This window comes from Rana temporaria, chromosome 1 (assembly GCF_905171775.1).
Source record: "Rana temporaria chromosome 1, aRanTem1.1, whole genome shotgun sequence".
In the NCBI taxonomy this organism is placed as follows: domain Eukaryota; kingdom Metazoa; phylum Chordata; class Amphibia; order Anura; family Ranidae; genus Rana; species Rana temporaria.
The window spans coordinates 86,307,304-86,320,224 of NC_053489.1; the positions used below are offsets into that span (position 1 = coordinate 86,307,304).

The 12,921-nt window shown below is 41.4% G+C and overlaps 1 protein-coding gene across 4 annotated transcripts in view; it reads right to left on the minus strand.

Moving 5' to 3' along the window:
* The window catches only part of PIK3R1 (phosphoinositide-3-kinase regulatory subunit 1), a 101,379-nt gene that overhangs the window by 4,160 nt on the left and 84,298 nt on the right, over window positions 1-12,921 (minus strand). For 2 of the 4 annotated variants that reach the window (XM_040339889.1, XM_040339900.1), the window contains exons 7-14: window positions 5,930-6,032; window positions 4,685-4,783; window positions 4,396-4,576; window positions 4,159-4,284; window positions 3,838-3,980; window positions 2,481-2,657; window positions 2,301-2,369; window positions 1,201-1,368 (exon numbers count right to left, since the gene is read on the minus strand). In XM_040339889.1, coding sequence (XP_040195823.1) covers window positions 1,201-1,368; window positions 2,301-2,369; window positions 2,481-2,657; window positions 3,838-3,980; window positions 4,159-4,284; window positions 4,396-4,576; window positions 4,685-4,783; window positions 5,930-6,032 — 1,066 coding nt within the window. Of the gene's footprint in view, window positions 1-1,200; window positions 1,369-2,300; window positions 2,370-2,480; window positions 2,658-3,837; window positions 3,981-4,158; window positions 4,285-4,395; window positions 4,577-4,684; window positions 4,784-5,929; window positions 6,033-6,748; window positions 7,071-10,338; window positions 10,593-12,921 lie in introns of those variants that run through there. The other 2 variants (XM_040339917.1, XM_040339909.1) reach the window with 2 other exon arrangements.

Consider the following 12,921-nt stretch of genomic DNA (forward strand, 5'->3'; position numbering starts at 1 on the left):
AACAGGTGCTAAATGTTGAATCTACTTTAAAACCAAACTCTAGCCATACTGTTGTGTTCTGGACAGTTAGGAAGGGCTTAGATTAGCATTGCACCAATATAGGTGCCAATACTAAGCATTTGCATGAGTACTCATACTGGTGCAAATGCTCCGACACTAAAATCGATACCATCAGACTCGGTTCACATGAGTATTTGCAGTGTGATTTCGTTCAGCAGTTTTAAGTGCAATTCCCATGCGAATTGTAGTGTATGATATTAGAAATCCCATCTGAACCAAGCTGAAATCGCAAAGGACTCTTTCAAAATCGCACTGCGGCCGACTTGTGCATATGTGAACAGGCTGTAAAAACGTACTGAAAAATTATGTGAAACTGAGGTCTCTGCAAGTGAAATCTGTGCACTTTTCATGCATGTATGGTGTGAATGAGTCACATGACACTATAAATAGGCAATAATTGGTATCAGCGAGTACTTCAGAAAATATTGCTACTCGTACTAGTTCTCAAATGTGATACTAAAGTCTCTTTTTTTCCTTTAAAAATAAACATGTTATATTTACCTGCTCTGTGTAGGGTTTTGCACAGAGCAGCCCCAATCCTCCTCTTCCCGGGTGCCTCTTCAGTGACCCTTCCCCCTGTTGAGTGCCCCCCACAGCAAGCAGCTTGCTATAGGGGGCACACAAACCAAGATACAGCTCCCTGTGTCCATTCAGACACAGAGCCGCGACCCGATAAGTATTGGGGGGCTGAGGGGGGGAGCTGCATACAGAAGGCTTTTTATCCTAATGCATTAAGATAAGATAAACTTCTGCCTTTACAACTACTTTAAAAAAACTGGTACTGGTGCATCCATAGCTTAGATCCTCTGTCAGATCTTTATAGCTGTCTGTGTCCCCACTGAGATATCCCCTTACCTCCTGCTGACAGGGGACAGAGGAACAGGAAGTGACAAATTGTCCTGATTGGGAATAGACTGCAACAAAACTTTAGTAAATCAGGGTGTGGCTATGTAATGCTGTCTATACTTCCTATCCCAGTGTCCCCTCTCATTTTCTGTCCCAGTATCTCCAATGGAGTCCATACACTCCATTCAAATTTAAAAACTAAAAAACATTCCTAGTGCTGGACATTGATGTAAAATAAAACAATCTGAGAACTTAAACATTCAAAGTATGGTAAAATTAATAAAATATACGTACACCACAGAGCAGGCGAAGCACCCTTGTTTGCTGCTCTCCCGCACAAGGAATGTACCATCACGCTTTCCGCGTAAAAGATTCTCGGCTTGACTTCTGTTAATGTTTCCTACGTTCCATGTTCTCTCATCGTGGTGAGGCAAGTCCTCATCTTCCACTGTAGAGTACTGACTAGAATGGAGAACATTTTAAAAAGGTTAACCTAATGAAGCAGCACAAAAAAAATATATCTATGCATTAAAGTGGAACTTTAGTCCGAAAGATTGATCACGTCAGGCTGGCTCCTTTTGCTGGTATAGCCATGTAAAACATTAAAAATAAGTGTCTATGCTATTCAAAAACCCAGTAATACACAATCTCGCCCCTGCTCTGCACATGCTCAGTTGCTCTCTATTTTTGGCAATGTGGCAAAAACCAGAGCCAATAGAGGCCGATCTGCTGACCGCCTAAAGATTTACTCGGGAGCTCTGGGCTTCAGCAAAATGGCAGCCTTTAGCATGAAGAAACAGGAGCAATTCTGGAGGCAGTTTACAGGACTCACTAATTTTGGCAGCATAATTAATAATGTGGAATGTATGTTCCTTGCTGGAGGTTTTATGCTTCCGATTTGCATTTTCAAAGCAGTTTGGATTGCCTTCTTTGAATTTTGATCTAATGGAGCAGTGTTAATTTATATTGGCTGATGCGCCTCCTGTTCATCTAAGTTTGAACTGCTGTTGCTTCTCATACAAATCAACATGAATGCAATCAAAAAGTCAGAAGTATTTTAATTCCTTACTAAAGAATGTTCTCCAAAAATGAAGCATTTGACTTTGATTCTGATGCCTTTGTGCAGAAAAGTCAAAACTGCATTTCTACAAAACTGTCCTGGTTTTAAATCTATATACAAATAGGCTAATAAGATTTGTTATTCTACTTAGATCTGGCAAATAAAAATCAAACAATTCTGATAACCCTGAAGTCTAAAATAAGCTACAACATGACATTTATGCAACAGCCAAGATTTTTAATTTGTCAAAGAAACCGATAAATCTGTAAAGTGCCGATTTATACGTTTCGTCCTAGCTGTCGTAGTTAGGTCTAAGTGACTTTGTATTACTTACTCTTCTGTGTTCTCGTTGCCCAGCCACTCGTTTAGCTTCTTCTGTCGAACACCTTTTTGTGTCAGCCACCTGAAACAAAGACGCACAAAATTAGGTGAACCGGTTTTACTTTCACAGGAAAAATCATATACTTTAAGAAGAAGTGAAATGTAAATCGAAAAATAAATACAAGGTGCTCACATTAAGTACTGGTCTCTGGTCTTTCTCAACTGTATGAGATCGGGCTTAATGCTGTTCATACGTTTGTCAATCTCACGATATTCTGCAGCCTGCTTCTTTAGGTCTTCTTCGAGTCTGCGCTTACTGTCAACGATTTCACTGATTCGGGACTTCAGCTTCTCATAATTGTGTAAGATCCTGGGGGGAAAAATTAACTGGTTAAGGTCTAAACAAACAACCAAAAAAAAACAACACACACAACATCTTTGCAATACATGCACATTCCCCATCTTCTATCTATTTAAAATGCTACAAGTATTTGTTGATCTGCCAGAAAGCCTGTGTGCTCCTTACTTCCTGTTTGGACTGACAACACAGAGCCTCTGCTGCACTAAAATCCTAAGCAGTGTTGTCAGCTCTACCCGCTTTTTTCTCTGCTGAATTACAGAACTCCATCTGTCTCTGCCACTCCTTGGCCCTTTCCACATGTAGAGTGATTTACTTTCAACTTCAAGCAAACCAATCCTGCTTCTTCAGGTCACAGGGTCTGCCCACACATTGGGGTTGATTTACTAAAACTGGAGTGTGCAAAAGCTGGTGCAGCTCTGCATAGAAAACCAGTTTCCTGTTTTTTTTTTTTTTTTTCAAAGCTTAATTGAACAAGTCGAAGTTAGAAGCTGATTGGCTACCATGCACAGCTGCATCACCCACGCGCCCCCCCCCCCCCCCCCCGTGTAGGGAAAAGGCACTTTGGGAAATGTAGTTCTGGATTCATGCATGCCTGCATCAATCAGGTTCCAGCAGCCCCTGCAAGAATTTTACAAGCCTGGTAATGACATCACAGAAATGAATAAAAGCCATTTCTGGTTACAGGAATAAAGTAAAAGACAAACCTTTAGGTAGGAGGCGGGGGGGATTGTGTTGGTCGGGGTAAATTTGGGTCAAGCCTTTAGAACTGCTTTAAGATTCTCATACTCTACAATAGATGTTGCTACCCTCTAAACTAGCTAAAAACAGAGTCCTTCAAAGGGCCACATTACTCCACAGATTAGCAAACACTTGTCTTGGTTGTAAAGCCCCTCTTTCAAGGAAGAACACAATGTTCTGCATCTTTACAAGAACTTGTATCACTGGGAAAAAAACTACTCTTTTTATAAGAACGTCCATCTGTTAGAGGTCAGCTTGTTCCTGAACTTCAACTTGAAGTTCAGTCTCTTGTCAAAAGCAATCACAATACATTGCTAGGTTGGAATCGTTTGCAAATTAAAGTCCCTGTATTTGCATCCTTCAATATCCTTTATAAAAACAACAATGTCCTTCCAAAACGCAGAGATTCAGCCTTTAACACGGGAGTAAAATAAACCAGTAACTTGCTTACCTCTGTATTTCCTTCTCATTCCCCTCACGGCGAAATTTGTCTATGTACTCCTTGCTGTACTTCTCTTGCGTTTGACATTGTTCTTCAAATATTTTAATGGTTTCATTAAATGCTTCAATGGCTGTTCTTTTCATTTGAATTTCCTGAAAGAATCGAAAAAGCTTTTTGTTAAATTTGGCACAGAAAGCGAAGGCCTCACTAAGCAGTCATGAGTTTCTAGGCGCTCCTTTTCCCTATGCCATCAGGCATTTAGCAATCCTTCCAACATCTTATAAGCTCTTTTAGGGCACTAGTAAGGCAATAATTACTGTCGCATTTTACCTGAGATGTCCTGGTGTAGTCCTCGTATAGTCTATCATACTCCTGATTTTTTTCTTGGAATTGCAAGTTATACTCGTGTAACTTCTTTCCAACGGCTTCTATACTGTCTTCTTTTACTACTTGATCCTTAACGAAAAAGAAACAAGGCCATTATTGAAGGATTCCAGGCGAGAACATTTTGAGACAAAGTAATGATAAACAGCACAATTTGTGGAATGCTTATCAAGTGTTTCCTACCTGTTGTAGCCTGGATACTGGATACAGGAGCTTGACATCCAGCTTTGGGTTGTACTGGGCCAAAGACTCGTTTCGGTAATGGATGATGAGTTCGACCACAGAGTTAAACGTAAATGGTTCAGAAAAGCCATATTTTCCGTCTCGGTGAAAGATTTTAATGAGTTTGTTATTTCCCCCTTTCCTAAAAAAATAAACAAATACACTGGGGTTAAAAATCAAGTCCTGAGTAACACAGATGTGACCATAGGATAACTGACTGAGACAGTACATGCAAATCCCCCTTTCTCACCTTAGTGTAAGCGTGTAGTCGCCATGCATTTTTGTAGATGCATCTCGTACCAAAAAGGTACCATCAGTGGTATCACGTAGCTTCTCATTAACCTCCTCCCTGGCGAAAACAAAAAAAACAGTCATTTAGAAATCTTCAACTACACTTTTATTTCTGAGAACATAAATTACTAAAACAACATTTGAATCTCACAATACAGTACCTAAGACAACAAAGTGTGCAAGTCAAAATAAATCAAACTCCCACAAACATGGCTAGACATGTTGTAACCGGATATCGCCTTTTGCCGGCTAATATGCTCCATTCAAACAACTATTTTTGACTATTCATTTGATCTCAAAGTATTTGGAGCTGCAGTCAAGTAGTCTGACACTTGAATCATAAGTGGGTGTTGTGTGGAATCTGGAGTGGAGGAACAGTTGCTAGATACAAATTCTAAAATAACATGACTTGTAGGTAAAGTGGGCCTTCAAACTCAAAGACCCAAAACTGAGCACAAGGCTTCAAGTATTTAGTGTCTGTAGCCTGGTGGAAAGGGAAAGAAGGAAAAGAGAAAAGGAAAGAAGGGTAAAAAGGGAAAGGAAAGAAGGGAAAAAGGGGGAAAGGAAAGAAGGGAAAAAGGAAAGAAGAGAAAAAGGGGAAAGGAAAGAAGGGGAACGGAAAGAAGGGAAAAAGGAAAGAAGGGAAAAAGGGGAAAGGAAAGAAGGGGAAGGGGAAAAGGGGAAAGGAAAGAAGGGGAACGGAAAGAAGGGGAAAAGGGGAAAGGAAAGAAGGGGAAAAGGGGAAAGGAAAGAAGGGGAAAAGGGGAAAGGAAAGAAGGGGAAAAGGGGAAAGGAAAGAAGGGGAAAAGGGGAAAGGAAAGAAGGGGAAAAGGGGAAAGGAAAGAAGGGGAAAAGGGGAAAGGAAAGAAGGGGAAGAGGGGAAAGAAAAGAAGGGGAAAAGGGGAAAGGAAAGAAGGAGAAAAAGGGAAAAGAAAGAAGGGGAAAATGGCAAAAGCAAAGAAGGGAAAAAGGCAAAAGGAAAGAAGGGAAAGGCCAGAAGGAAAATTAAAAGAAAGGAAAAAAAAAGGAGTAGAAAAGGAAAATGAAAAGAAAGGAAAAGAGGATAAAAAGGAAAAGAAAGGAAAATAGGATAAAGGGAAAAGGGCAAAAGGGATAAGAAAAGAAAAGAGGAAAAAAAGAAAAGAAAATCATCTGCGAACAAATCTGACAACAATTGCAAATTCCACAAACAGGAAGGGCATACCTTGAAATATCGCCCCAGTACCATTCAGCATCTTGCAGAGACATATTGTGGTTAGTACCGTTGTTTATTACAGGACTGGGTTTGGGAGGTTTTGGTGGCAGTGCTGAAAGAAAAATACACAAAATTTTATTTTGTCCACTAAATGTTGCAAGTGACAAAAATTAGCAAAATCTAGAACATATTGAATAATAATTGTACATTTCTCAGAAAAAAAACCTCTGCACTGTAACTCCAATTAGCGAATCAGGAACTATACAATGCACTATGTTGCTAGGCAGAGTCAGCCTTCATTGACTTGCAAAAGAGGTGACGAAATGCAGCCTGAAGAAAGAAGTACTTTGAAGAGCAGATAAATGAATGCATGTGCTTCAAGCCCTGAATACGCCACCACGTCAAACTGCTAAAAGCATCAATCTGTGACCCAAATATGTCTGATGCTAATCTCCGAATAAAACACGACAATTTAATCTGCCTTAATATCACGCAAGCTGCCTCTGTGCCAGTGTAGCAACAATGAAAGACAATATACAATGCAGTTAAACCCACAAGAGAACCAACAAGGTGAAGATCTCATCCAGTGCCAAATCACAGAGCTACTGCTGAACAAAAGACTGCCACTGATAGAAATGTATGACAAGCGTGGACAAAGAGATACTCTGTGCATTGGATATATAGATATATCTATGTATCTTTACACACAAAGATATACATCAGTTGATCATTGAAAATAGTACTGTAAATGTAATGGCACCCTACATTTTGTGCATACCCTACATAAATCAGATTTCGTTTCAGTGCAGAAAAAGGTTGCATTGTTACCTGGTGCATCCATCTCTATATAGAAAATCAGATCAGCCTCGTAATGTATGTCTATCTTGTCATAATCCGGGTTGCCTTCATCTATACGCCACATAGTGTTGCACATAGTCCAGATAAGTATTACAGCCCAGAGCTCCTTTGAAATGCTGTCTTGGAATTAATTTTAAAACCTTTAAGGGGCTGCACAGAAACCTATTACATCATCCGAGCCGTCCAATCGAATGTACTAAAACATGGGCCACTCCTTTGTCTCTGTCCGTCTTCCACACTAACCTCACATTTGCAGTGGAGGAATGTGATTTGCATGGGATGGGAGCAGAAAATGCCAGTAATAAAAATAAAATAATAAAAAAAAAATTCATGGGGCTCCTTGCCTCGGACAGAGGAGCTGGCACAATGTGATTCCCTTTTTTTATGAGCGTGCTGAATGGTATGTTCCACTGCTGGAAGCCTGCTGAGCTGATCGGCTGCAGCACGTACCACCGACAATCTTCTCTTGTGTGAAGAGCAGGCACAGCGACATGCAGCAACGTCTCACTAACATGATGTCATGCAAATAGCCAGACAGCTGACCAGACGAGCTAGAACTTGGCATTCCTGATACAAAAACGCATGGATATTCATATAATGGTAAGGCATGATCTCCACCACAAGCCGTGTCATTTCCTCAAGGTGCAATGACTAACATGTCAAACAAAGCTTGAAAAATTCCCACGCCAACACTGTATGAAAAGCACCTTGCTGATAATTTTTGTATTGACCAGCCAGGTAAGGAAGTCAAGCCCTCAAAGATAAACGCAATTTACAGCAGATGCTAACCTCCATGGGTGAAGTTTCATCATTTTGTGGCAGGAGATTAACCTCTTTTTGGGGGGGAAACCTCATTGCCATCACATTGATCATTACTACCAAGTCAAATCCCAATCCCCTGTGTGGTTTAGACCTGCTTGGCTCAAACAATGTATTTCAATCACACAGACAGGGTGGGAAAACTTACAGAAACAAAGGGTTGAAAACCCACCCTGAACATTCAACTCCAAGGGTGGCCATTACATTATACAAGTTTCTTGCACAACTTTCATTTAGATTTACCAAAACCATATAATAGGAGGTCAAACCTAAAATTGTATGCAATCAGGTAAGACTTGCACTACATAGTTAATGGGAAATATAAATGAAAAAAAAAAAAAGAAAAAAACGTATGATGTGTAGCCAGCTATACAATTTTACTTTATATTTACCGAAACCATACAAAGGGAGGTCAAAACTAAACAAGCTTCATTTTGGATGCAGTCAGGTAGGCCCTTGCAACGCATTGTATAAATGTAAGGCCACATTATACAATTTTCTTATTCAATTTCCTTTAGATTTTCCATCAACTATGCGATGCAAGGGCCTGCCTGACTGCATACAAAATGAAAATTGTTTCGTTTTGACCTCCTTTTGTATGGTTTCGGTAAAAAATAAAAGGAAACTACTGAATTCTCCACAAATCCATACAATGAAACTATCCTGAGCTACACTTTGTCACTGCCTACATGTAACGTGTCCTTTGACAAACCGTATATAGCAGCCACGCTCAACCATGAAATCTTAGGGTTCCTACAAAGCAGCCATGGTCAATCAGGGCTCAGTGGAAGTCTAGGGTTCAGAAAAAAAAGTTGCTTGCCCTGAGGCCGATTGACCTGCCATTTGATTGTGCCTACCTTGTTCTGGGGGCAATGCCGCTCGGCCAACCCAGCAGCATGACCCAATCATCTTATTTGCAGTTTTTTTTTTTTTTTTAAAGGGGGCCCATTCTGACCACCAATGTAAGGCTGGCCATACATTGTACAAAATTCCTTTACATTTATCAGAACCTACATAAAAGGAGGTCAAACCTAATCGCTTTCATTTTGTATGCAGTCAGACAGGCCCTTGCACTACATAGCGGAAGGTAAATCTAAAGAAAGTTGATGGCTAGCTTAAGGGTTCCCGCTGACCACCAATGTAACAGCATTTTCTCTCATTGATCCTCCCAATGATTTCAGTAAGGTTACCCTGTCACCTGAAAACTTATTTCTGGGGTAAAAAGGCTGCTACATAGGTTGCTAGAGCTTCTCTATAAGCAGTTTCTGCCTCCCAGTAAGCACTGAAACCAATGGATATTTTATTGCCATCTGTGAGGATGGGGGTTCTTATTACTCACCACAAATTTAGGGGTGTTCTTCCCCAATGACAATCATACTAATGTACCATAAGCTCTCACAGAGATAGATATATAGATATCTATACATCTCTACCTCCCCCATCTCTCCATCTATATATCTCTATCTCCCCCCCCCCCATCTCTCTCCCTATCTATATGGGGTTGATTTACTAAAGGGAAATCCACTCTGCACTACAAAAATGCACTTGTAAGTGCAGTCTCTGTAGATCTGAGGGGAAGCTCTGAAATGAGGGGAAGCTCTGCTGATTTACATCATCCAATCATGTGCTGTTTTTTATTTTTCTTGCATGTCCCCCTCAGATCTACAGCGACTGCACTTAAAAGTGCACTTGTAGTGCAAAGTGGGTTTGCCTTTCGTAAATAACCTCCAATATCTCTAGCTCTCTTTCTCACTCCCTCTATATCAATATCTCGCTCTATATCTATCGATCTATAGAGATAGATAGATAGATTAGTAGAGAGATAGATATATAGATATATATAAAATATATATATCTCTATCTATCCTCTATATATTATGAATTATCAAAGATTCCCTGAAACTGAAGTTATTCTAAGTGTCTTGTCATGTTAAAAAGGTTGATAAAGGCTGGTATACTGTATAAAACACTATTGAAATGTACTAAACACATCAGATGTCACAAAGGCCTGGCATTTTGGGCTATGCTTGTGAATGGAAGTAGAAAGAAGAAAATTTACAGATTTGGCACACAATTTGTAATTATAGATCTTTAACCCTATAAAAACAGGGTGACAAGACACAAAAAATAATAAAAAAAAAAAACAAAAAAAAAAAAAAAGTATACACATACGCTATAAAATAATTATTAAAATGAACTTGGACCTGCCTGTGACCCCAATGGTAGCAGTGAACATGACAAAGCAGAGCTGCCGGTTGGGCGCCAGCCTGTGCACACCAGACCTGTCTATCTGGCTGTAGCAGAATGTAGTAGGGCAGAGGCCGGTATGTTTCCAGTTTCCCTGAACAGACAGAACACATCACAATGCAGCCAACACAGGCTCAGTAAGATTAAACTCTCGAAAACCCACTCTGCAACTTGCTGGTTCCTAGTCTGTGCTGGTCGCTGAGCCTCATCTGCACAAATATAATGTGAAATCCTTTTGTGCCAGGCTCCCTTTCTAGTGCCTTTTCTGTTATTAATACACAGCTATCATTACAACTCTAGTATATTTTCACTTAATACAACAAAGTAGACGTGGGCACTAAATTATGCAAAAATGACAAATAAATAAAGAAACCAGATCAAAGTCAAGATAGTCATCAACTATCCAAAAATGACAGCCACAGGCCTGGAGTTATTAAACATCTCTAATGAAAGAACCCCGAAGAAAAAAAAAAAAAGCGTAAAAATGTACTTACTTAGAATATCGTGCATTGTCCTGTTTTAAGAATAAATCCAAAAAACGATTTCCAGTACAAATTCCGCAGTGCTGTGTTTCCCCCCCCAAAAAAGTGCTTAAAGTGAAAATTCTCCAGTGTTGAACAAAGCCTCCAGTTAGCGTTGATTAAATCCCATAACAGGTGAAATTTCGGCAGGACTGACAGAGCTGTTACTGTGCAGGGAAATCAGCCGCCAGAGGTAGTGCAGTGGAATCTAGTCCTTCATATCCAGTTAATGATTAAAAAGTGAAGGCGATTTTCAGTACAGTACTCAGAGGAGGGGAGGGAGCAAAGAGGAGGGGGGGGGGGGAGGGGGGTTGGGTGAGAGACTCTGGCTTGCACGTCTCTCCGAGATAAAGATCTCAGTTTCATGATTAACTCGAGCAGGTTCAAATATTTGCTGAGCTATGGATTTTGGGAGGGGGGGGGGGAGGGGGAGAGAAGAAGCTGTCAATCACAGTGAAAGCTGTCATCAGCTAACAAGTGGCTGATGTGGGGAGCACGCTGGTTTTAGCTCGGTAACTGAGACGGCCATTGTGCGGGGGACTTAAAATAACCTCAGTCGCTGGCTGTTCAAGAGGTGGCGAGCCGAGCCGAGCTCTGTCAGCAGCCAGATCCAGGAAGTGGCTCGCCTTACCGGCAAAAAATAGCAGCAAAGAACTGGCGTGCAAAAAAGGTTTGTGCCTCCAAGAAAGAGAGACTGACGTGTCTGTGCACAGCCCTCTTCCCTCTGCCACATCGCTGCTCCCAGCCCTAGGCACAGCAGAACAGGTACACCACGACCACAACGCCTGCTTAACCTCTGCACACAGCATGTTCCCCCGCGACCAATCGCTTTACTGCAGCGCCACACATGTGCATTATTCTGCACGTACTCCTTAGTGACACAGCGGCCAATCTGCTGCTCATCCCTGTGTGACACAAAGCTGCTCCCTACAATCTCCTGACAGCCATTCAAATTCACAGCCACGCGTACGACGTGCAGATTGATGGGAATCTGGGTAAAAGGCGTACGTTTAATGAGATCAAAGGTCTGTGTGCTGGTTCAGCGACCCAAACTGAATATACCATATAAAACCATCAATGTGCAGACACCAAATTCAAAATGACGTCACTCTTTTCAGGTCTAAATGTCTAGTACACATGATCAGAAAAAAAAAGAAAAGGAAAAAAAAAAATACCGCTTTTGGAGAGATCGTCTGGTAATCTGATCGTTTGTGCACAGCTTTCAAGAGCTGACAGTTCATGCAAAAGGGACAAGCACAAAAATGTGGTAACAGAACGAGCGATTTTTGTGCAATTAGAATGCATGAAGGTGAAAAACCCTGAGACTTTACAACGCCTATTGTTTTTTGATATGCGACTAGCCTGCGGGGGAAAAAATAAATAAAAATGGACGATCATTCGTCCAATATTCTTAGTGTGTGTATGAGGCTTAGGATTTGTAAGTCTATCACATGGGTGCTCAACCCATAGCTCCTCCAGTTGTTGTGGAACTATATGTCCCATCATGCCTCTGCTAGTCATGCTTCTACCCGTCCGCCTTGCAATGCCTCATGGGACTTGTAGTTCCGCAACAACTGGAGGGCCACAGGTTGTGCACCCATGGTCTCTCAGTTCCAACATTGCTTGTTCAGACACCAACATGTATCAATCATAGCAGATGTAACAGTAATTGGTGCAAACCTTTTTTTTATGTAGGCAAGGACTAAAGTGGAGCTTTATTGCCCACGCCCAATTTCCATAATGTTTCTCCGCCCCCCCCCCCCCCCCCAAATTTATACCTTTTCATTTTATATATGGTGTGGTGGCCAGCACTTCTGGATTTCTCGCCTGGCCAAGAATGACATAGCCCCGAAGCTGCCAACAGCTTCCCAATATATTCCCGACACGTATCACAGGAGGGTTTGGCTCAAACAACCAGAAATGTATATGCGGTTGGCTACGTTTGGGATGGGCGGCCTCCTCGGCCCCTCACCCCCAATGATGTGTGGTGCATGTGCATTATCAGGGAGAAGACTACCAGAATCCATTTTCCCTTTTAAAGTGGTTTTAAACCCTTAGGAGACCACTTGACTACAGGTAAGCCTATAAAAAGGCTTACCTGTAGGTACCTTGGATATCTCCGAAACCTGCAGTTTAGGCGACAGCCACTGTATCAGCATGTGCCAACATCATCGGCACATGTGCACTGAAGAAACTGACTGCGCGTGCCGTTTCTTCAGCTGATGTGCCGTTACCGGTCAATGCGGCTCTGGCCAATCGCATCGCCGGAGCCCGCGATACCCGGAAATAACTCCGGGAGTCATGTCGCCGACCAGAACAGTGTGCCGGGACCACTTTGATCTATGGTGAGTATTTCATAATGATCTAGTATGCTATGAATACTGGCTCATTACAACCACTTTAAGTGAAGACAAACCAAGAAAATAAATATGTGAAAGCAAGCAAAGCTGTGAAAATGACAAACCACAAGACAGCCGATTGGTCAGATTATGCTACCTCTCACTTTTTTCCTTTAGTCTCATTTCCATAATCGTTCAAGGCCGAGAACGGGGTTTG